General features: G+C 39.4%; 6 protein-coding genes across 6 annotated transcripts in view; 4 read left to right on the top strand and 2 right to left on the bottom strand.

Annotated features, from left to right (window-relative positions):
- Nucleotides 1-934: 934 nt before the first annotated feature.
- On the bottom strand, nucleotides 935-3,621 carry LOC104802459 (Golgi SNAP receptor complex member 1-2). The gene is made up of 6 exons (XM_010526073.1): nucleotides 3,393-3,621; nucleotides 2,644-2,840; nucleotides 2,077-2,166; nucleotides 1,901-1,972; nucleotides 1,421-1,550; nucleotides 935-1,220 (listed from the first exon to the last, which is right to left on the bottom strand). Exons 1-6 carry the CDS (start codon nucleotides 3,523-3,525, stop codon nucleotides 1,123-1,125), a joined length of 720 nt encoding a protein of 239 aa, XP_010524375.1. The 5' UTR covers nucleotides 3,526-3,621; the 3' UTR covers nucleotides 935-1,122.
- A 226-nt stretch (nucleotides 3,622-3,847) lies between these two features.
- LOC104802458 (vesicle transport protein GOT1-like) lies at nucleotides 3,848-6,066 on the top strand. The gene is made up of 7 exons (XM_010526072.2): nucleotides 3,848-3,956; nucleotides 4,237-4,325; nucleotides 4,698-4,789; nucleotides 4,889-4,969; nucleotides 5,102-5,199; nucleotides 5,285-5,366; nucleotides 5,687-6,066. The coding sequence occupies exons 2-7, from the start codon at nucleotides 4,295-4,297 to the stop codon at nucleotides 5,723-5,725; spliced, it is 423 nt and encodes a 140-aa protein (XP_010524374.1). The 5' UTR covers nucleotides 3,848-3,956; nucleotides 4,237-4,294; the 3' UTR covers nucleotides 5,726-6,066.
- A 3,333-nt stretch (nucleotides 6,067-9,399) lies between these two features.
- LOC104802457 (auxin-responsive protein SAUR36-like) lies at nucleotides 9,400-10,825 on the top strand. The gene has a single exon (XM_010526071.2). It carries the CDS (start codon nucleotides 9,826-9,828, stop codon nucleotides 10,330-10,332), a length of 507 nt encoding a protein of 168 aa, XP_010524373.1. The 5' UTR covers nucleotides 9,400-9,825; the 3' UTR covers nucleotides 10,333-10,825.
- Nucleotides 10,826-12,373: 1,548 nt separating this feature from the next.
- LOC104802455 (probable pectinesterase/pectinesterase inhibitor 17) lies at nucleotides 12,374-14,457 on the bottom strand. The gene is made up of 3 exons (XM_010526070.1): nucleotides 13,849-14,457; nucleotides 13,472-13,746; nucleotides 12,374-13,225 (listed from the first exon to the last, which is right to left on the bottom strand). The coding sequence occupies exons 1-3, from the start codon at nucleotides 14,424-14,426 to the stop codon at nucleotides 12,537-12,539; spliced, it is 1,542 nt and encodes a 513-aa protein (XP_010524372.1). The 5' UTR covers nucleotides 14,427-14,457; the 3' UTR covers nucleotides 12,374-12,536.
- Nucleotides 14,458-17,055: 2,598 nt separating this feature from the next.
- LOC104802454 (methionine aminopeptidase 1A) lies at nucleotides 17,056-20,803 on the top strand. Its single transcript, XM_010526069.1, has 16 exons — nucleotides 17,056-17,345; nucleotides 17,698-17,748; nucleotides 17,843-18,028; nucleotides 18,197-18,272; nucleotides 18,537-18,584; nucleotides 18,732-18,776; nucleotides 18,881-18,980; nucleotides 19,108-19,159; nucleotides 19,243-19,284; nucleotides 19,404-19,465; nucleotides 19,550-19,648; nucleotides 19,846-19,919; nucleotides 20,004-20,073; nucleotides 20,205-20,270; nucleotides 20,351-20,439; nucleotides 20,523-20,803. Exons 1-16 carry the CDS (start codon nucleotides 17,272-17,274, stop codon nucleotides 20,601-20,603), a joined length of 1,215 nt encoding a protein of 404 aa, XP_010524371.1. The 5' UTR covers nucleotides 17,056-17,271; the 3' UTR covers nucleotides 20,604-20,803.
- A 560-nt stretch (nucleotides 20,804-21,363) lies between these two features.
- LOC104802453 (transketolase-1, chloroplastic-like) overlaps nucleotides 21,364-22,152 on the top strand; it is a 3,707-nt gene continuing 2,918 nt past the window's right edge. The window contains exon 1 of the mRNA XM_010526068.2: nucleotides 21,364-21,926. Coding sequence (XP_010524370.1) covers nucleotides 21,447-21,926 — 480 coding nt within the window. The 5' untranslated portion in view covers nucleotides 21,364-21,446. The remainder of the gene's footprint in view (nucleotides 21,927-22,152) is intronic.

Here is a 22,152-nt window from a genome sequence, read left to right as displayed (position 1 = left end):
TTCATTTCATCGTTTTTTTTTGCCTATTGTACCGTGATATATGACTGAGTGAGAGCCTTGAGAATCTTAGACTCTCGGCCTTGAGTGTAATAACAAAACCATCATCTCATTATTTAACTCTTTTAGCTAAAAAGAGAAACTGCATCTTCTCCGATCCTCGGAGTATTTGTTGTCTTAAAAGTCGAAAGAACTGGTGATCTCAATGAATGGTGGTGAAGGAAAATGGGACTCACCGCATGTTCATTCAAAAACAAAACGTGTAGCAAAATGCTGGGCCCTCGTAATTATGATAACCCATTTTGTATTTGTGAACCATCTCTATAAGTCAATTACGTCATAAAATTTTGTCTGTATATATCCAACTCTCAATCTCTCTCTCTCTCTATATATATATTGGTATGGTATTATTACACTCTAAGATCTTAGATAAGAATACCATGTTGGAGAATTATCAGTGTGTTCGAAGATAAACACACAGTACGTTGAGAATGCGATAGAGACTCGTGGACGGGAAAGAGTAGTTAAAAAGTTCATACGCATGTGAACATGTTTTTTTTTTTTTATAAAAAAAAAATCTTGAGATTGGATTGTCAGTCAATGGGTATGTATAAAGTTACTTGGCCCCACCCACAAAACTGCCCTTTTTTCACTGGGTCTAACCTGAAGTTTATACTGTGTTGAGTTTTTCAGTAGTAGTAGGTTATTTATTTATTTATTTTTACTAATATTCACCCCACATGAGCATCTGATACGTTGAAAAATGTTTGAAACCAAAAAAAAAATATATACAGTGGTATCTATAGAGAGAAATAGCAGGGGAAAAAAACAGAGCAAATCATGATGGACCACAAGGTTCGAAAACATGGACCATTAGAATTCGGTGTATGGAAAGGAAGAGGCAAGAATCCAGAAATCACATGGAGACCCCTAACCATGTCTGATCCGATGATGCTGTGCGATTTAAGAATTTATAATATCGTAAAATCCAACAAAATGGGAAGAGACAAAACAAATAAACAAGGCGTGTGGAACAAAGCGATTTGATTAGATCTGCTAGTTAAGGAAAACTTACAACCCTCTTCCGGTTTGCTTTCGCGTATGAACATACTTTCGGGTCTCTGTTTATTTGGAGAGCCAGTAGATAATCAGAAACAACGTACAAGCAGCAATGACTGCAGAGAGGATAATCGTGTCTCTAGAACGTCTCCTTCTGATCGATCCTACAAGAAGTTAGGTAATGCATTCAAGGGCTCCATTAAGAGACAGTCGATAATAAGCCGTCTGCATTTTCTCAGAAATTCATTACCAACCCGCAAAAATTATTTGAATTTTTATGCAAAAGATTTGTAGGAGGCGTCAATGATTTCGATAACAGTAGCAAAGTCTATTCCTTTATCGTGTAGAGGTCAAGAATAGATACCGAGCAAGCCACGGATAACCGGAAACTTGTCTCCGAGAAGTTTTACTTTCCCTTGAACATCTGCAAAGAGGGATCGTTGAGAGCCCAAAACCGATCTTGTCGCTTGAGCTTGATTAATGACTTCATCAATCTGCAGCCAAATGGTCCTATAACTATTACCTCGGTGAGTAATCCATAATGGTCGAGGTACAAAACTAACTGTTTAAATACAAGAGCCCCTTTTGAGTTTTGCTTCCCACATGTTGCAACTAATCCTTAGAAGAAGCAAACTATGTGGAATCACTTGGTGCATTATCATTTTTTCCTTTGCATTCTAGCTGAATCTTTTATTCCCTAGGCATCAAAATCAACCCTTCTAGTAGATGAGATGCTTTCTTCCTCAAACCAACTGAATTGACAGGTCAAAAGTAGATTACAAGGAGGGGGCTATAGAAAGAATATGTCATGGAGACAAATGATTTCAGAATAAATCTTACTCACATGGGATATACTTCCGTGGATGGAAGCTCTCTCCCGTAACACTTGCACGCCTGGTGACATACTCCCAGAAGCCTACAAAACGGACAACAGAAAGCCGAATTCCCCTCACACTGAGACCATGAACTCCAATCTTAAGAAGACCAATTCTCTAAATCTGGAGGCCGTGGGATTCTTACCTTATATTCACTAATGTCACCTCTGACAGAACTTAAAAGCTCAGCGTGCTCCTTCATCGAGTTTATATTTCCCTTAATTCTTCGAAACTCCTAGAAATTAAATCCAAATATATTGTGAATGAGAGTGCAGCTAACCAGGGTGGTTAAATGCCTATTCCTACAGAAACACAAGTACCAAGAATAGGAACCACGCAGAACTACAAACTAAGTAGAACACGTTCACCTCATATCAGGTATGGCACAAGGAATATGGATTACAGACTACAGTAACCAATAACTTGTCTTCCCTGTGTTAGCGGGTTACACAGAGTTATATCATCACTTATTCACCATATGTGTGATAACACCCACACACATATATATATCGACATTGAAGCATTGTGGGTTGAAATTAAAATTTTGTTAGTTCTGAAAGTTGAAATGTGAAATGTCTGATATAGAAAGTAAAGAACGCATAGACTGTCCAGAGTTTCAGTTAGACGTCAACTTAGGAGATGGCAAATGAAAATAACAAATCTCCCAGAATACAGGAAAAAGAAGAAAAATGCAACTGTCGTGCAAGAAAACCTGGGTATATTCATGGAGTATATCTCTGTGCCTAGCTAGCTTTTGGGTAACTGATGTTGTGGGAGCTGCTGATGCAGCACATCTGCTCATAGAGTCATTTATGTCCAAGAGCTTCTCAAGCAACGATGGGATTTCCATCTCCATGGACTTCCATGATCTTCCAGATCCCACAGTTGGAGATCCAGTGTCACCGTACCCTGAGACCAAAGGATATAAGCTTGTGAAAAAAGAAACCTAAACCTGCCATTTGAAGAAACTTCCTTAATGAGCTTGATACTCAACATATCCACTTGTAAGAAGGGCTAATTACATTTCACAAAAGCAAGAAAACAATCTCGGAGATGCACTACCTAATGAGAGAGATTGATCCTTTCCGATCTCAGCCGAACATTCTGTGAACTCAACTCAAATGGGATGCAGAAACGATCGGATCCATCAGTTTAACCATACAAAGAAGAAATGACACCTATGAAACAATGATCTAGAATCAGGAACTAACCAAACAAGTACATCGCACCAAAGATAAAGTAGGGAGGTAGACAAGCAGCTGCGATGAACTAAGCATACAGAAACTACATCAGAGACTGATAACCAAATCCGATCGACATAAATTAAGCATGGAGATTATTTCCAAATTCCCTACTTCATCACATTCCAGATTTCTAATCCTACCGGAGAAACAGTCGACGATAACAACGAATCAAACAGGAAGCAGAAACGGAAAGGACGAAGCTGCGAATAGAACGAACCTGCTTGGGTGAACCTCGCGCCAAGCTTAGCATACGAAGAGAGCTTAACGTCGAGATCGCCTTCGATCTTCCGAGCTTCTCTCCGGAGTTCCTCCCAACCCGATTCCTGAAGATCCAGACTCGAATCCGTCATCTCCGATAGAGTTACAACAAGGCTCCCTCTAACGGCAACCCGATTCCTCCGATCTTCCGAGCGAGTTACGACAAGGCTCTCTCTTCTCTCCGAGCGGAGAGGATCATTGGGGAAGTTAAGCCTGGGCCGCCCATTAGAATGTGAATTATTATTGGGCTTAATCTAATTTATTAGTTGGGCCTCATACGGCCCATTAAAGCTAAATTAGTGACAATTTTACCTTGACCGTTTGGTTTGGGCTTCGATCTTGAGCCCCATTATCTTGGACCTTGGTATAAATGATGCGTGAACATATTAAAATACGTCTGCAAAAACATATACATATCGACATTCGACAACGGAAGCAGCAAGTCTCTTTTTTTTCCCTTCGATTCGGATTTCGGTTGAACGAAGCGCTCCTTCGCCTATTGATTTCAGAATCCGAGTTTCAGGTATTTCTCGCTGATGAATCTCACTCTCTTTTGCGCTGATGAATCTTGCTCATAGAATCTTCTGCTGAAAGCTACGCGAGAATCTAGTTCCTGTGTCTCGTATTCGTGTCTCGCCGGGGAAAGTGTAACTGCCAGATCCAGTATGTTTTAGGCTAGGAATATGGCTAAAACGGACAATAGTTCCAATTTTCTTTCGTCTGATTGCCGGTCATGTAATTTCCAGATCCAGAACCGCATGAAGTTTTCTGTTCTTAGTCCTAATTTGATCGGTATTTCTTAGGTTCGACTTTTCTTCGCCTGTGGTAGCGGAAGATTGTCGCCTCTGGATTTCGGCGGCCATGGTGTCCTTCGAAATGAATGATCGGAAAAGTAAGTGCAGATTGTACATTTTTGTTGGGTTAAGCTGTTTCTCTGAATACTTAGTGCAAATGGATGGGATTAGGAGAACTTAATGTTCCTCTAAGTTTACATTATGAAAGATTTAACGGTAACTGTAGTCAGTTGATGTCCAATGACCTGTCTTGTTCAGAAAATAGCCTAGTGAACCTTTTAGGTTTCTTTATGGTGTTAATGAATGAAAGGACCAGTGAGTGATACCTGTTTAAATTGTATGCTACTAGGTTACAGAGCTATATCTGCAACTGAGCTTGGATTGGATCATCTGTGTAGAATTTAATGCAAGTTTATTGCATATTAAAAGTTCTAACATGACTTCAAATTTTGCGATGTTGTTTTGGACAGAAATTGGGTTAGGGCTGACAGGATTTGGCATATTTTTCTCATTTCTGGGGATCGTCTTCCTTTTTGATAAAGGATTACTTGCCATGGGAAATGTAAGTGTCAGGGAGCCTCCATTTCTTCTGCTTTGACTGCTATTGTCTTGCATGTTTTCAAGAATCAGAGTGAGGCTCATCCCTTCTCGTTTTCTTTAGATTCTTTTCATTTCAGGAGTTAGCCTAACCATTGGTCTGAAGTCTACCATGCAATTCTTCATGAAACGTCAAAATTTCAAGGTTTCGTTGCTTTGTATCCCTTTCTCCGTGTTTATATGTGTGTTCATGATCTCACCTGCAGTTGTGACCTGTTCACGAGAAAGCAACTGAATTTTTATTCTACGTTTTCATTTGGCTTCTGTTTCGATTCAGGGGACCATTTCTTTTGGCGCTGGATTTTTTTTTGTTGTCATCGGATGGCCCATTTTGGGAATGATACTGGAGACCTATGGTTTCATTGTACTCTTCAGGTCTGTATGGAATTTTTCTTCCCTCTTACTGCTACTGCATGTTGAAAACATTTCCAGTTGCTAACCTAGTTTTTTTTTCTTTCAGTGGCTTCTGGCCAACATTGGCAGTTTTCATTCAAAAAATACCCGTTCTCGGTTGGATCATTCAACAGCCGTATATAAGATCGGTATGCTTCCATTTCAAAACTCTTCCCCCTGCAAAAGGAGTTTCATTTTCTCTAGAAAATTTAAAAAAATGACGAACTTTGTCTGTACAAATCTTGCATAAGACCTTGTGCATGTGGAATTCAAACCACCTTTCGTTATTTCCATTTTGGTATGCACAAGAAATCCATCTAATCACTCAGATTTGATGAAACGGATAATTCCAATGATCCGAGGTGTCAAAAACATTACATTGTCGTAGAGATTTCAGCTGCATCTTCAGCTCTTTTGTTCAGGAGAGCAATCGATTAACTCGGTGCTCTGTTTATGTGATGATGAGCAGTTCTTTGACAAGTACCGAGGCAGACGTGTACCCGTCTAGTCCCGCAACTCGAGGGACAAATCACGAAGCTAAGAGGCTGGACCCCCGACTGCGACTCTTGCATATGATGTTGGTTCCTGTAGAAAATTTGTTTTACCTGCACTGACAGGAGACTATGAGAAAGAAGCAGGGTGAGAAGGGCTTGGAGACAAACAGATTTGAGCTTATATGTAATGTCTACTCTGTAGCTTTGTCATTTTTCATGGTGTGGCAGTTGGCAGGTGAAAGAAACTCAAAAAGACATAGCGCGAGACGCTTAAGAATTTTGTAAACGTTGAAACAAATGTATTGCAGTAATAGGTTGAGAAACTTGTATTTGATCCAAATATTTTCCGAAACGATTATTATTTGCCCTTAAAACGCAAATCCAACGGTTCAAAATCAAAGGCTCGTTCCTCATCCGACCGTCCGTTGTCTTATCTCCTTGCCAATTTATTTATCCTGGTTTTAGAAAAAAAAAATCTAATAGGTGGGCCTACCCGGTATAAGTTGGTCATACTGGGCTGGCCTTTTATTGGGCTTTTTATTAATGGGCTCATTAATTTCAGACCACATATTTTTGTCAAGATTGTCTATTCAACCCTTTCGGCCACAGAATTAAGCGACTATTCTATTTTGACGAAGGAAAAAAAAAATCATAAAACAAAAATCAAAATGCATGCATATTAAAAGCTCAATGTGAACATATACATATCCTTTGGTGGCGCATGGCGGTGTTGATGGGTTGAACTCTTGGTTTTGGTTTATTTGACCACCAAGTACCATTTTGGTACGGTCTTTGTGTTCGTCCTCGTAAGAAACGACCGATGGATATTCTGTTTTGTAACGTAATTTGTCCGACTTTTTATTTTTTATGATTGACTGTTGAATTATGCCAAGTCCTCCTTAGTTAGACAAGTCGATTATGATCGAATCCAAGTGGTTGGTCGATATATAAATTAATCGATAAAAAAACTTGTATTGTATATCTTCATGGCGTCACCCACTTCCGTACCAAGCCATTTAAAAAATATACAGATTGATTCACCGAAAATTAAGGAACCGACTTACGTGTTATTAAAATGATTCATTTTCTTGATTGAAACTATAATATGTATGTATACACACAAGGCAAGAAAGTGCGTGGATCTTTGAAGTTTGGATTAGCCGTTTAATTAAGAGCCTAGTGGCCCGAGGAGCCATCCAAGAGCTTGTTTATTTTAAGGCAGGTACGATTATCCGTACAAATAAAGACAAATTTAATTTGTCGGCTATCCATGCATGACCATGCACCAAAGGAAGCATTCACAGTCATCACTTTGTGTTTTTTACTCCACCTTTTACTTTGTGATTCGGAGTAGATAATATATAGGTTTCCTTCAATTATATAATTCAAACCACTTTTTTCTTTTGGGCTGACACTATAGTGTATTTCATTTTCCAAGTTGGTTTGTTATATATTTATAAGACATATTTTTTATTTTCTTATTCGAATATCCACGTGTATTTACTGTAAATCGAACGGAAAATAGATTTTGTGCACGAAATTATAATCACTTAAAGGTTGCTGCATAAACAGGTTATGTGCTTGTAAATAATATTTCACCCTCCACGGTTCGCGCGTATATATACAAGATTTTCGTACACATATGGATATACGTATTCCTAAACGGACCTAGGCATGGAAATTTTCTCAAAGTGCTTTTCAAAGGTGCATGCTTTTCGAATCGACGATCAAGCAAGGATATGATTTGCATTGTCATCATTTTGGATATAACAAATATGTACATATTATAATATATACATATATATATATATAAAATATGTAAAGCATGAAAGTGGGGATTGAAAATGGATGATCCACTATCGGTTTAGTCATTGTTTAAATCTAGCTTTTATGAAAATCATTTGATAATACATATTTTAAAGTGTTGTTGACTAATGAGGCTTTGGAGTGAAATGATATTTTCCTTCCTTATGCATTAGATTTGGTGTATTGTATCATTTTCAGTAGGAGGAACACTGAATTGAAAATTCTATGAAACGATTTGACAAAAGGAATATTAAACCATGGTAGAAAATATAAACACCTACATATATATAATAGAAAGAAAAAATGATCATTTTTACACGAGTTTCGCGTAGATTTATATTGTTTATACTCAATTTCAAGCAAAACAAAAAACATTGATATCTGCAATGGCTCAAGTTACGTGCGTTGATTTTGCGAAATCCAAAATGGCATCGAGCGCCCGCCAGTTCTACGGCGGAAAGTTCCCTTCTATTTCCACTTTATTTTATAAGATTATATTTTTTTTTATTTAAAATATGGTTTTCTTTCTTTTTTTTAAAAAAAAAGTGGCTTATCGGACTGAATCGCTTCAGGTGGGCCCGCCACATCACTTGTAGACTTATGGTATACGTAACATACTGTACGGAACACGAAGCGATGAGGTTTTCGCATTTGTCACGAATTTGCATTTATACGAATTATCAAAACAACATATATAATTATATATTTTATAAAATGTAATGGTCGATATATGTATACATATGTATCAAAGTTTATTGTTTTATTACAAAACAAATATCTTCTCCAGCTCATCGCCCCTTTAAATAATATAGAATCCCAAAAACAATTAATAACGTTAATTTAAACACAATCACGAGACAACAAAAAAAACCTAATCAGATCTAACTGTCATGAGCCTCTCTTGTCTTGTTTCTGTCTGCATTTGCACGTGTAGGTTTGGCAATTAATGGACACACTGTACAAAATATACATGCAATATTTCAATACAACATGAAAACAAAATGCACAGACATCACACGTGACAAAATGTTGTACATGTGGCCATCACACGTGTGTGGTGGCAGTACACTTGTTTTTTTTTTTAAAAAAATCGATATATATATATATATATATATATATATATATTCATTCAATAAAATACATATATACACCTGCGGAGCCTAAAGTTCGGTGAGGCCTCGTCCTTTATGTCCCCATTGCCACATTTTTCTGTTCCTCATGACGCTATAGGTCCCACATGTCTCGACCTACCACTTCCTTGGCCATTGGTGGACCGTCCATGCACGATGATGGTTCGTAAGAATTGTTGTAACCGTTCGTTAGGATGTTAATTCGTATACTATAATCTTTTCTCAAGTCTCTCGTCAACGGCTACGAAAGTTATATAACTTTTATAAACTAATGTATATGATTTGATATATGAAAAAAGAAACATAAATTCGTTGTCTAAAGCGTCGATCATATCAAATACAAATAATTAACTCATTGCATATATTGTTATCTTTGTTACATTTGATAGAGAACAAGTAAAATTGCGACGCATCTAACATTTTCTGACGAAGTTGAAACCAAAGATTATGTCTTTGGTGCAGATTTCGGTAATTAATTACAATATTGTCCGAAATTGTTAGGGTTCTCTAGAAATACTGTACGGGGGAAAAAGGTTTTAGGATTTTGTCGCGAGTACGTTCAATGACTGCGTTTGGATATTAATTAATGAGAGATTCTTCAGGTGAGAAATATCAAAAGTGGCAGTTTCCCAATCCAACGGCTGAAACAATTCCTGCTCATCCGATCGTCCATTTGTCTGACTCAGTTCGTTGACCCATTCTTTCTTTTTATACGAGGCCCCCCCCCCCTTCCTCAAGACTCTCCACTTCCATTTCGCACAATAATTCCCAAACATCATCTCTCTTTCCTTCCCCGTCGCCACCGTCGATTTTCTCGCCGCTTTCCCGGAAAATCTCCACCGTTGATCCTCTGCAACCTCTGATCTAGAGTTAATAAATTCAGAGCTTTCGTATCTGAAAGTTACCATCTTTTTCGGAACAGATTGGGAGAAAACCAGCAAAGGATACAATTACAAAAAAAAAAAAAAAACCCAGCAAAGGAGCTTGTGTCTTGGTTCTTGTCTGAAATGAATCTCCTTTTCAGCGACGGAGCTATACATGTTCAAGGCTTGTCCATCTCTGTCTTGTCTCACCCACTCAACCGCCGATCTGTCTTAGTTCTGTAACAAGATTCTCCAAATCAGCTTCTTCCCTTAGATTCTGTTCCTTGAAGTGTGGGAAATCACCCAACGACAACGATGAAGTTCAGAGGCATCCGAATCAGAAGACGGATTCTCCGGACGTCCAGATGGATACTCCGAAAGACCCGGATCCGCCTATCCGGGTACAACCGCCTTTGCCCGACCCGACCCGATTCCAAGCCCAGAACCATCGCCAAGCTCATCAGCTGGGGACGCCGTCTGAGAGACAGAGCCAGGTTGATCGGGTCGAGGAGGATAGGATCCGGGTACATACCCGTGGGTCAGGATCCGATCGGGACAAAACCCGACCCGGTTCCCAAGGGTCATTTGGCGGTCTACGTTGGTAAAAAAGACGGCGACTTTCACAGGGTTTTGGTACCCGTCGTTTACTTTAACCATCCTCTGTTCGGTGAGCTTCTCAGGGAGGCCGAAGAAGAGTTCGGATTTTCCCACCAAGGTGGGATTACTATCCCTTGTCCGTATTCGGACTTCGAACGGGTCCAGACCCGGATTGAATCCTGGTCGGGTTCCCGGAAATTGTTCTGGAGCCGAAACCGCCATTGATGCTGCGCGAAAGGTGATACATCATTGTGATGATGACGATGAAAAGGGTTTAGTACGATCAAGATCATATTTGTGGAATGTTTTCTACTCTTTGAACAGTTAAGCACTTTTTACCCTTTTTTTCACTTTTGACTATCGTCGTTTCCTGTCTCTGACTAGGTATAAATGTGATAGTGAATGCTACAGTAAGACGATAATGTACATAATCTTGAGATTTTTTTTCCCACAAACGCTTGGTTTTGACGTTGTGGTTATGGTGATGGTGATGGTGATGGTGATGATGATGATGATGATGATGATGATGATGGTTTGTATGGGGAAGACTTGGTCATGGAGTCCCCAATTAATGGAATATGATAGAATCAATGAAAAAATTAAACACGACTCTTCTCATCTCGCGGCCAAACCCAAGATTTTGCTATCATCAATCCCCACCACTTCTTTCGTCTTGATTCACTGATAATATCTGTTAAACCCCATGAAATAACTTGGAATTATCGTAAAAAAAATTATGATACTATCATCCAAAAAATGTTGTTTCGGATCCCTAATCTTGATTTGATTAGCAAATTTTTGAAGCGACGGATATGTATTTCAAGCTTCCATGCAAACATATACATATATATATATATGTGCCATGGAAATGTTGAATTTCAAGAGGAGGACGAGGAGGCCAGAACGAGACAATTAGGGTTTGAAGCGTTCGTCGCCATTGATGTCCCTTTCCGTATGTGTGAACAAAAAGATAGATGGTGGATGTAGTGGAGAATCTACGCACATAACATATACCACCGATTCTAAAGGAGCCAAATTTATTACACCCTTCGCCGCTTAAAGAGCCAAATTTATTGCAGACGACGGTTCGTATTACCATTTTTGTATTGTTTGAATTGCACTTCACGTTCATAATTTTTTCGAAATAGCTTGAAAGACTAAAAATAGGATCACTTGAAGAGCGCAATAAAAAAAATAAAAGAATGCAAGTATTTTTTTGATAAATATATATGTGGTCTGTAAGTAATTATATATGATACTATTGTATTTTATTTTGTGTGAAATAGCGAATTTGATTACCTATCAATGGGATCACATCGGTCCAGATTGAACTTTAGAAACTCAATATTAGAATATTTGAATTGAATCAGTAGTTGATCTCGAAAATTATTTTTCTCCGCTATGTATATACACACACACAAATGACGTATTTTGTGGTTTTTATAATTGTTATTATTAAAAATGAACATAGATCCGTCTCAAATTCGGATTATTACGAGGAATAAGCGCTACTTAATGCATATGGAAGATGATATTTGGTATAGTTGAATATGCGCTTCGCTTTGAGATTGCTCGTTGACCGTGCAGCTCAATTTCATGTACGAGGGTTTGAATATTCGCAGAAGCCAAGTTGACCATTAGGCTTCAAATAATTCAGGTCGGTCCAATCTTCTTTTTATACTTATCTCCAATCGGAATGACATTAACGTGGCCGTAGCGATCAGTGTGGCTGATCCACACAATTCGAAACAGAAATTTTAGGAGGATTATCGATATACATATAAATTCTTATATTTTTGTTACAATGTAGTCTATAGTTTTGCGAAATCCGTGAAATTTGATTCCATCGTGCGTATAAAATGATTATTCCTCGTATAAAATAAAACAATAAGTTGTACAGTCCATTTGTAGCCAAATCCCCATGCAAGCTCAAGATTTGATGTGTACGAGTACTTCTAGGTGACACGAGGGAACACACGTCCGTGATCTCCAGAGATATGGGCTCATGATGGGCCTTTTTCATAGAAACTAAATGGGTTCTTAAAGCCCAATTATTTGGGTTCTTTTGGGGCCGTTTAATTTATAAGAAAATGGGCCCATTTAATCCTTGCTGATCCTCGATTTTCATTGGCCGTAAGTTTAATATTGGCCCGACTCATAGAGCTCATTTCATGGGCCTAACATAAAACTCCAGTAGGTCACTTTTCTTGGGCTTACATAGTTGCGTACGTCAACATTTTTGCAATAGAGAATTTATTCATCAAAATATACAAATAAAATCGTATTTCTGAAAGGACCAAAAAAAATAAATCAAAGTACAATCTTCTGTTACAGACATTCTATAAGATTCGGCTTTATTATTTTCCGACGGACGAATTATGCCCCGAACCAATACCAATTGCGCCGCCGTACAAATGTAATGAAATCAATCAGAGCCCAGAGGTGAACGGCACGTTCGTCGCCGGAATCCATGAGTTTCCGGCGATGAAACTGCCGACGGTAAACCTCGAAGCATCTGACGCCGCCGTCAAGACCCTGAACCCGGGCCACGTGACCCGACCCGATGTCGAAGAACCCGGACCCGTATTCTGGTACTCCGCGTAGAACAGAGTCGACAAGGCGAAATTCCCATTCCACTCGAGCCATCCACGTGGATCAATCAAACCATCGAGAAACGTTTTCATGAACACGGTCCTCGAGTACTGCCTCCACGGCCGGCCCAAATAAGTCTTGACGGATCCCAGAACGGGTTGGAGATCCGACCCCGCCGTGACCCGGGAATTGTGGATCACGATCCCGGTGTTCTGATTCGGGTCGGATCTTCCCTGGGCCGTGACGGTGTTGGTTTTGTTGCGTGGACGGCGTGCGAAAATGTTACAGTTCTGAAAAACGGCGGCCGCGTTTCCGAAAATAAAATCTACCGTGCCGTAAATATCGCACTCGCGGTAAAACTGACGGTTAGAGTGGACGTAGAGAGTGTCTTGGTAACCTTCGAAGCTGCATTGGTAAAACACGGATAGATCGGATCCGGATCTTAGAGCCACGGCCTGCCCGTTGCTTGGACCCGCGGTGTTGCGGAACGTGATTCCACGCGCTATGAACCCGTCTCCGACCACAGCTACGGTTTCAGACAAAAAACACGAAGTAAAAATATAAAATAAAATGTCAGTGACGGTCTTTGACAAATATTCATTATAAGGGTTGTAGATTCTTCTTACGAAATATTGATTTCCATAAGATTAGTCTTGGTCGGTCGAAGTAATTAGTATTGTATTTATCTATCTGATCATTCCGTAGCAATTAGCTTATTACTATATATATATATATGTGTGGAGGGTTTTTTGTGTAACCAAATGATACGTACCAACGGTGGCAGAATTGAACGTGGTCGCCCCACCTCCAACACTTTTGCTCCCCGTGATAATCGTCTTCCCAATTCCATCACCTCTCAACATTATATTCTTGGCCTTTATCTCTATGTTCTCGTTATACACACCTTGTTTCACGTATATCACGAACCTACCGCTACCGGACCGCTTCGAGGCAGAGTCGACCGCTTCTTTTATCGTCCTGAAATTACCTGACCCGTCTTGAGCCACCACGGCGTTGGCCTGAGGCGTTGAGCTCTGCAGAAGCTTCCTGTTATATACATATCAGTTTAACAATTCATTAGTCAATATATACAATATAAATATATATATTTAGGGTAATAACTTGTTTAATTTATATGTGATAGTATACCTGTCACCGGGTCGCACCCACTCCGGGAACCCGTTTTCCGATGGTGGTGTGTAGTTAAAGGGCACTTCGTTAATGGCAAGTGTGTTGCTAATGAGTTTGGAAACGTTGTTCGACATCAAGGGTAAGAGGAAATCCGGCACACCGAGTTCTATGAACCCCGTCCGACACGTCTCGAGATTGGTTAGAGCCGAACTGAGCCATGTCTGGGCGTCGACTTTCGAACACTTGACGTGAGGATCGATGGTTTCGTTGAGTTTGGAGACGGTGTAATCGTAGAGCTTAAGGCAATCTTCCCATGCAGTTTTTTCACGTGAGTCTCTGCACTTTGGTCCCAACGTGAATGCATGGTTCTTGGCCAGCATGGCTCGGTCCAGAGCCAGCTTCACGGATATTTTTAGGAACTCGGATTCTGATTTGATGGGTTGATGGTTCGGGTCGTAGGTGAGGAAATACTCGCACGGAGTAGGGTTTGGAGTTTTGCTGCACCATGATTTCACGTCTCTGGAGTCAAACGCGAACACGGTCGGTCCAAGGAAAACACAGAAGAGGAAAATGGTAACATAAGCTCGAATGGCCATTATTTGGGTCAATAATGAAAAACCAGAAAGAACCAAGGAAATGTTTGAATGTGTTTCATGTCTTTGAATCGGTCCGTTTATATAGATGCATGGGAAGGCGACGTGTGGGGTCGTTGCCCATCGACGGGTGTACCACTCGGGGGAAATTGAAATACCAGGGATTCGTTAACTTGCTATTAATTTATTAATTTGAGAGCGGCCAATTTAAAATTTTATACTATATAGTTGTTGAATAATATAATACCTACCCCCTGATTGGTAGGTATCATGCCGTCGTCATTTATTCTCTAAACCTATATTCCATTTCATTGACCTGGGAATTAATTACTCAAGGGATTAATTAATATCACCTCGTTAACTTGAGGAAGAGCGATACATCACGCACTAATCTAATTTAAAATCCATCTAATTCGATCCCATGCGAAAAATTCAACCGAATAAGAGTTTATTAGATACAGTTATTAAAAAATTGTAACATTGAATGTTTTTTCACTAATTAAAATTTTCAAATAAATTAACGATTAGCACAAACTAGTGGAAAAGGAATCTCCAGATATGGACCTCGTTCATGTTTGGTCCGAATCTACGTGAATTATATGTTTTTTGACGATCGCCTTGAGGCTTGAGTAAAACCTAGGAATTTAATAACTGGACGTAATCATCATGTCATTTGTCTATATTTGGTAGCGTTATTTTACTTCGCAAATACATAACATGCAAATCGTATAAAATAACATACACATAATTAATATAAGTTGTATATAAATTTGTACGGTTGACCATGCAAAACGTGTACATGTGCGTGCGGGATATATATACACACACACACACACACTATAAGCATATACATCAACGATTTCTACTGAAACATCATCAAGATTTCTACATCTGTCTCTCTATCTACATAACCAGCAATAACAAGTTAGAAATATATTTTTTCTGGTAGTTATCCTTAAACCAATTAGATAGGTCACTTGAAAACATGAATAGGATACTTATAAATGACAATAATATGCTAATTTATATAATGTTTGCACTAATTATATGATACAATCTCATAGACTTTTAGCAAATCATTGCATGCATACTGTAATATAAAAGGATAAGAGAAATGGAGAGATACGCCTGCCTCGCAGCCTCAAACACTATTATCGTACGCGTCTTTGTAGCGATTTAATTTAATTTGAATTAAACTCAAAAGTCTTGATTCGGACATGACAAGCTCGATCACATCACAGCTTTACGTTACGTGTTGTGACAAAACCTTATATTATTACAATCTTTCATCAGTTTTTGACATTTATAGACAGTTGCATTTGCATATATATATATATATATATTTACTAATTAAAACATGCATAATTGTCATCGTTGAATACCCATAATTTTCTGGGGTAGGCATGCATGCATGGATAGCGTTCAAAACAATGATATAATTATAAAGAAGTTACGACTACAAATATATATAAATATTTACCACAATTTTCCATCTCACTATTTTATTCTAAGAATCGCAATAGTCAACGGTGTATTGGAAGACCATAACGATGATCTTATCGATCTAAGTCATAATCATTAAGTAGGTGAAGAATTAGAGAACAAACTATATATTATTCCAATACCGACAGATATCTTTGTCTTTATCTGACAAAACGAGCGATGTATAGGCTTTTGAATTTTGCATGTTGCATAGGATGTGTTGGTCAACAGAAAATTGATACAATTATAAAGATGCGACGAGAGCTTTTGTGTCTTAATTTTTTTAATTTAAAAATACATGTATAATAAATCGGCCGTTTTTGGACCGGTTTTACATGAATGACAACCTAAGGAGAGCACACGGCGTATATATAATCTTTCAACATGCAATGAGATTGGATGTGATTATTAACAATTTTGTAGGAATACTGTATTCCTGTACATGAAATTCGATTTTCCAAACCAAGGAATAAGATTTTCGGCTAATGATTTTGTTTTAGATGTAGATGGGATCTTGGATCATGTACAAAACACGTTACCGTTACCGTACGTGGACTGTCCGAGTCAGACACGATACTCCGAAACCGTGGGACGGTCTCAATCCCCGGTAGATCACCAATATCATATCCTCTCTCTCTCTCTCTCTCTTTTTTTGGTAGAAGATAATTATTATCATTAATTATTTCAATGCTTTTGGCGACGAGTTGATTTGACATCTAAACGATATTGTTTGAGCCGAGATGATGACCAAATGTCTCGAAGAAATCTAGTACCTACGTTTATGAAATTGAATGTGATAGATTACAATATTAAACATACAAAACTTAATTTCTATGATCACTTTGATTTCAAAATTATAATCATGGGCCTTAAAGGAATTTAACATGTCAGGCATCAGTGAAATATATTTCAGTTTTTTTATTATCTTATGTATATATATATATGTATGTTAATTTTCGTACTTGTATATATGCATAGTTAATTATGATTGTTAACGATAGGTAAAATTGGATGAAAATTATAATGTGTATAGGTATTTTAAACTTGTACCGCAAAATTTCCTATCTGTAAGGGTAAACGTCATCGTTTCGCGGTCGTCTATTCCGGGGAGCGTCTCGATGCATATATAACTTTCAGGACCGATCGTCTATTTCTTTTTCGCAGTCCCCGCAAAACCCTAGACCCCCGTCTCTCTCCCGGCTTTTTACTTCAATCGGACCATCGGATTAGGGTTTTGAGCGTAATTTTCCGCCCGATTATAGAATCTGAACTCACCGGACTAGTTGGACGGCGGTGTAACTGGTTACGCCATTTCTGAATCGTCGACGCTGCTTGAGCTCAAGAGACGGGAGGTTGGGGGGTTTAAATGGCCGGAGGATCAGATGCATCGGAGACTTCGACTCTGTCGTGTGCTCAGTGTCGCAAACCCGCTCATCTTCAGTACGTAATTACCGATCATTTACTGCTTTCTCATTGTCTTTCCTGTAGATTTGATGTCGGAGATTTTGTTCGGATTGTAAAGTTGGGGTTGATCATGTTTCGGAACTCGAGATTGCTGCATGAACTCGAGAACTTTTGCATTTAGATGGATAAGGGGATAAAATGATGGGACCATACTTCAATTTTTAAGGATTGATTTATGCATTTTTTTGCTCAAATACGATTCTTATTCGGCTGTGGATTCATGATTCATCTAGGGTTTTCATTAGAATGCTTCACATATTTGCTGGGGTTTTGTGATTACATTAGTCGGAAGCGGATGATGACGGAATGCATCTCCTCATATTTGCAGGTGTCCGAAATGCGTGGAACTGAATCTTCCTCGTGAAGGAGCCGCTTTCTGGTCTGCGTCATTACCTTATTGATTTCCAGTCTAGGAGCTTCGTTCTTCAGTCATTAAATGTGTCCTTTTCTTTTTATAAAATGCGCCATAATAGCACTCAAGACTGTTTCAAGTCTGCTTGGAGCTCGCACAAATCCGTGCATGTGAAGGCACAGCTCTCTTCAATCGCTAAAGTCCTTCCTGGCGATCAGAACTCTGATCTGATTGCTGAAGGTTGGCTCTATTGCTTGAAGAAAGGGCAGTCGAGGACCCCTAAGCTTCCACATTTTGATTGGACAGGGTGTGTAACAAGAACTTCTGTTGTTCCTTATGACATCTTTTCTTTTCCTCATTGTCAGAACCAGATTGGGGAATATAAATCAGATTCTTAGTCGAGTAGAAATAACGGATTTTCCGTTTGTTGTTCTTAGTGCTTTGTGATTTATTTTCTATTTTTTCATTTATGTAGGCCTCTGAGACCATATCCCATATCTTCCAAGCGTGCTGTGCCTGGCCACATAGTTAAACCTGATTGGGCCATTGATGTAAGTTCTTATCTCTCTATCGTTGAATTGTATGTTTCTTTCTGTTAATACAACTATTAGAACAGAGGCGAGCCTGGTATTATCTAACAATGACAATGAAAGTAATTATTCTATAAAGGGTGGCTTTCTCTTGGGACTTTTATACGAGTTCATTTGTTGTAACTCAATGTGCTATATGCTTCTTGGATCTTCATTATTCAAGAATGCTTGGATGCCACCCTGTTATCTAGTTTTAATGGATTTTCTTCCAAATTTCACATGCAGGGGATTCCCAAAGTTGAGCCAAACAGTGAGCTACAGCATGTTGTTGAGGTTAGTGATGTCTAAGTATATTCCATTATCTTGAATCTCGAGTTACATGTACATTCTCTTATCTCCTCAGTGTCAATTGGTTTCATTTCATCTGATTATCATCTCTATCTATTCCTGCCTTGCGTATGCTGATTTTTTGCTTTGCAGATTAAAACACCAGAGCAAATTGAGAGAATGCGTGAGACCTGTAAAGTAAGTTTTTCTTTTTGCCTTGAAATGTTGTGTTAGAAATGTCTATCTTTGATGTCTGTTCAAAGGTCTTATTTAACAAAAAAAAAAAAAAATACTGTCATCAGATTGCTAGGGAGGTATTGGATGCAGCAGCTAGGATAATTCGACCAGGGGTGACAACTGATGAAATTGATCGGGTGGTTCATGAGGCAACTATTGCAGCTGGTTCGTGTCATTTTTGAGCTATTATTTTTCACAATCACTATTCAATTTCACTATTATTTTAGTACTTTTAGTAATGAAGAGCATCACAACAACATTGTTCTCACTCTTTGCTATTGTTTTTCGGCAGGAGCATATCCATCACCTCTGAACTACCATTTCTTTCCCAAGTCTTGCTGCACGTAGGTACTTTTTAATTCATATAATGAGTTGCAGCATGCTTTCTTCTACACTCTTAATGGTTCTTCCATGTTTGTCCGTGCAGGTCTGTCAATGAAGTAATCTGTCATGGTATTCCAGATGCCAGGTATGCCTGAATTCAACTGTCTGAAACTTAAAGCTCCTTTTGTCGCAAAGAAAATGTAGCGAAGGCTTGCAAAATATCGAACAGTTAGTCTCATTTCTCATCGTCCTCTGATTGCTCAGAAAATTGGAGGATGGTGATATCGTAAATGTTGATGTGACAGTCTGTTACAAAGGTTGCCACGGTGAGTACTGCACTGAAGATACTTTCTGTATGGTTTAGTTGTTGCCTATGGATATTGTCTTTTCATGGATTGGATTATTTGTAGGTGATCTTAACGAGACATATTTTGTTGGAATTGTCGATGAAACATCTCGTCAGTTGGTTCAATGCACATATGAGTGTCTTGAAAAAGCCATATCGATTGGTGGGTCTTTCCTTTCCTTTTCGAGTTTATGATTAAAATCATAGATGAGTACAAGAACATGTTTCTTTTTGTTTGCTTATAAAATGTGCTCTTGGTGGAAAAGAAGAATTTATGTGGCCGACCCCAAATAAACTTGGGATTAAGACGATATTGATGTTGATATTGATAAAATGTGTTCTTGATTTTGTCACCTCCAGTTAAACCTGGAGTTAGATTTCGTGAAATCGGGGAGGTTATCAACCGCCATGCTTCAATGTCGGGGTTCTCAGTGGTAATGTGTCATACCTCATCGTTCATTTTTTACGCAAAGAAAGTATGTCCCGATTTAAATACTTAACCATATCTCATTTAACAGGTGAGGTCCTATTGTGGTCATGGTATTGGAGAACTCTTCCACTGCGCTCCAAATATTCCTCACTATGGAAGTATCCTTGATGTCTTAAATCCACAGAATATTAAAGCATCAGAACATAAAGAATGCAATATCCATCTATCAGTTCTGTTATGTTTTGTGCTTAGTTAGTCTATATATGGTGTGTGGCCTTAACCCGAGCAGGAAACAAAGCAGTTGGAGTCATGAAAGCAGGGCAGACTTTCACAATCGAACCGATGATCAACGCAGGTGTGTACCCCCAGGAGATTTCTTTTCGCTCTCAATTAAAAATTCATGACTCTAAATCATATCTTTTTGGGTTGTGTAAGGGGTATGGAGAGATCGAATGTGGCCTGATGGATGGACCGCTGTTACTGCTGACGGGAAACGCAGTGCTCAGTTTGAGCACACTCTCTTGGTAAGTTTCAATTCCTTGGGAAAATATTCGGACTATAAAAGATTTCAAGTCTTTATTAACCTAATAACGGTGGGCAAGCGCAGGTTACAGAAACCGGGGTGGAGGTTCTGTCGGGGAGGCTTCCGTCATCGCCCGATGTATTCCCGTGGCTGAAAGAAAAATAAGTTATTCTCCGTATCTTTTCCATGTACCTTCCCTGTAGGGTGTTTTGGCTCATACTTTTGTTTTGTACTCTCTTCGTTGGTTCCCGCCTGTGCCGCGTGTTATAAGAAGAATTACCATTGAGCGGATGCATTTACTTGCACCTCAGTGTGACCAAAAGAACAAAATCATATATTATTCCATTTTTTTTTTGTTGTTTTAACAGTTTGCTTCAAATAATCACTTTCTGCATCTGTGAGGTAATTGGAAGGGACGAAAAACTGTCTCATGCTACAAAATCTCTTGAGCTGCCATCTATTATTCTATGTTGTTGCCATCTTATCCTCTTGGGCTCACTCACTGGTTCTTCTTAAGATCGCTGGTCCTATTCTTGCACCTTCCCTGTCAATTTTGTTTTTTACTGGAACGGTACCGTAGTCAATCCCCGTCTTCTCTGTGCCGGATTTGGAAACACGAGTGTTTGGAATATGCTAGATTATGATCTTATCTTCTACTAATCTCTTTCTTGATTTAGAGTCTTACACCGCAATCGATTTTTTCCTCTTCTGTTGAACATCCAATTCATTTTTCCATATTAACGAAAAAGAATATTATACGTTTTAGTAATAGACTTGAGGAACTTTAAATATAAAATGTGAAAGGCGCAGTCAACGGTCAAGATCTGTCCTTTCCGGATCGAACGGTCAGGTTTCCATGGATCAAATTGTCCCTTGACGTAGACAAGGGGAGATGATGGCGAGAGTTGGTGGGTGGCTCCTCGTATCATACATCTATTTCACTCCCCACCTGCCTCTCTCTCTGATCTATCACTCCTCTTTCTCTCTCTAGAATCGGAGAGCGCATCCATGGCTTCCACTTCTTCCCTTGCGCTCTCTCAAGCCCTCCTCTCTCGCGCCACCTCTCACCATGTCTCCGACAATCGCGTCTCCTTACCCACCTTCTCCGGCCTCAAACCCACCACCCCACGCGCCACCGCCTCCTCCTCCCGCCGACTCGCGGGTCGCGCGCCCCACCGGTCTCTCCTCCCGGTAATCCGTGCCACCGCGGCGGAGACGATCGACGCAACCACCGAGGCCTCGCTGGTGGAGAAGTCGATCAACACAATTAGGTTCCTGGCGATCGACGCTGTGGAGAAGGCGAAGTCGGGTCACCCGGGTTTGCCCATGGGTTGTGCTCCGATGGGTCACGTTTTGTACGATGAAGTCATGAGGTACAACCCCAAGAACCCTTACTGGTTCAACCGTGATCGCTTCGTTCTCTCCGCCGGACATGGCTGTATGTTGCATTACGCATTGCTTCACCTTGCTGGATACGACAGCGTTAAGGTTGGTTTTCTCTTCTTCACTTCTTCTGTTTCAATTTCTAGTCCTTGGGCTTGCTGATATCAGTAGCTTGGAAAATCTATATGGCATTGGGGAATTGGAGATTTGAACTGAGAACGTATGGAGCTCTGTTTGCAATTTAAGCGGATCATAGTTGAAGAATGCAATATCTGTTTTCCTCTGTTCATTTGTGTCGATGTATGTATGCGTATAAAATTTATGATCGGAA

Source organism: Tarenaya hassleriana, unplaced genomic scaffold (assembly GCF_000463585.1).
Source record: "Tarenaya hassleriana unplaced genomic scaffold, ASM46358v1 Cleome8, whole genome shotgun sequence".
NCBI classification, from domain to species: Eukaryota; Viridiplantae; Streptophyta; class Magnoliopsida; order Brassicales; family Cleomaceae; genus Tarenaya; species Tarenaya hassleriana.
The sequence above is the reverse complement of the archived record's forward strand: the minus strand, read 5'-3'. Positions and strand labels throughout refer to the sequence as shown.

Coding starts and splice junctions, on each gene's coding strand:
- LOC104802454 (XM_010526069.1), top strand. CDS start 17,272: ATGGCCGGAGGATCAGATGCATCGGAGACTTCGACTCTGTCGTGTGCT. Junction 19,160..19,242: donor TTTCCCAAGTCTTGCTGCAC/GTAGGTACTTTT, acceptor TTGTCCGTGCAG/GTCTGTCAATGAAGTAATCT. Junction 19,920..20,003: donor CAATGTCGGGGTTCTCAGTG/GTAATGTGTCAT, acceptor CTCATTTAACAG/GTGAGGTCCTATTGTGGTCA.
- LOC104802455 (XM_010526070.1), bottom strand. CDS start 14,426: ATGGCCATTCGAGCTTATGTTACCATTTTCCTCTTCTGTGTTTTCCTT. Junction 13,747..13,848: donor TGGGTGCGACCCGGTGACAG/GTATACTATCAC, acceptor TGTATATAACAG/GAAGCTTCTGCAGAGCTCAA. Junction 13,226..13,471: donor GTTCAATTCTGCCACCGTTG/GTACGTATCATT, acceptor CTGAAACCGTAG/CTGTGGTCGGAGACGGGTTC.
- LOC104802459 (XM_010526073.1), bottom strand. CDS start 3,525: ATGACGGATTCGAGTCTGGATCTTCAGGAATCGGGTTGGGAGGAACTC. Junction 2,167..2,643: donor TACTCCATGAATATACCCAG/GTTTTCTTGCAC, acceptor TTTAATTTCTAG/GAGTTTCGAAGAATTAAGGG. Junction 1,221..1,420: donor GGTTATCCGTGGCTTGCTCG/GTATCTATTCTT, acceptor AACTTCTTGTAG/GATCGATCAGAAGGAGACGT.
- LOC104802458 (XM_010526072.2), top strand. CDS start 4,295: ATGGTGTCCTTCGAAATGAATGATCGGAAAA. Junction 4,970..5,101: donor TGAAACGTCAAAATTTCAAG/GTTTCGTTGCTT, acceptor GTTTCGATTCAG/GGGACCATTTCTTTTGGCGC. Junction 5,367..5,686: donor AACAGCCGTATATAAGATCG/GTATGCTTCCAT, acceptor GATGATGAGCAG/TTCTTTGACAAGTACCGAGG.
- LOC104802457 (XM_010526071.2), top strand. CDS start 9,826: ATGAAGTTCAGAGGCATCCGAATCAGAAGACGGATTCTCCGGACGTCC.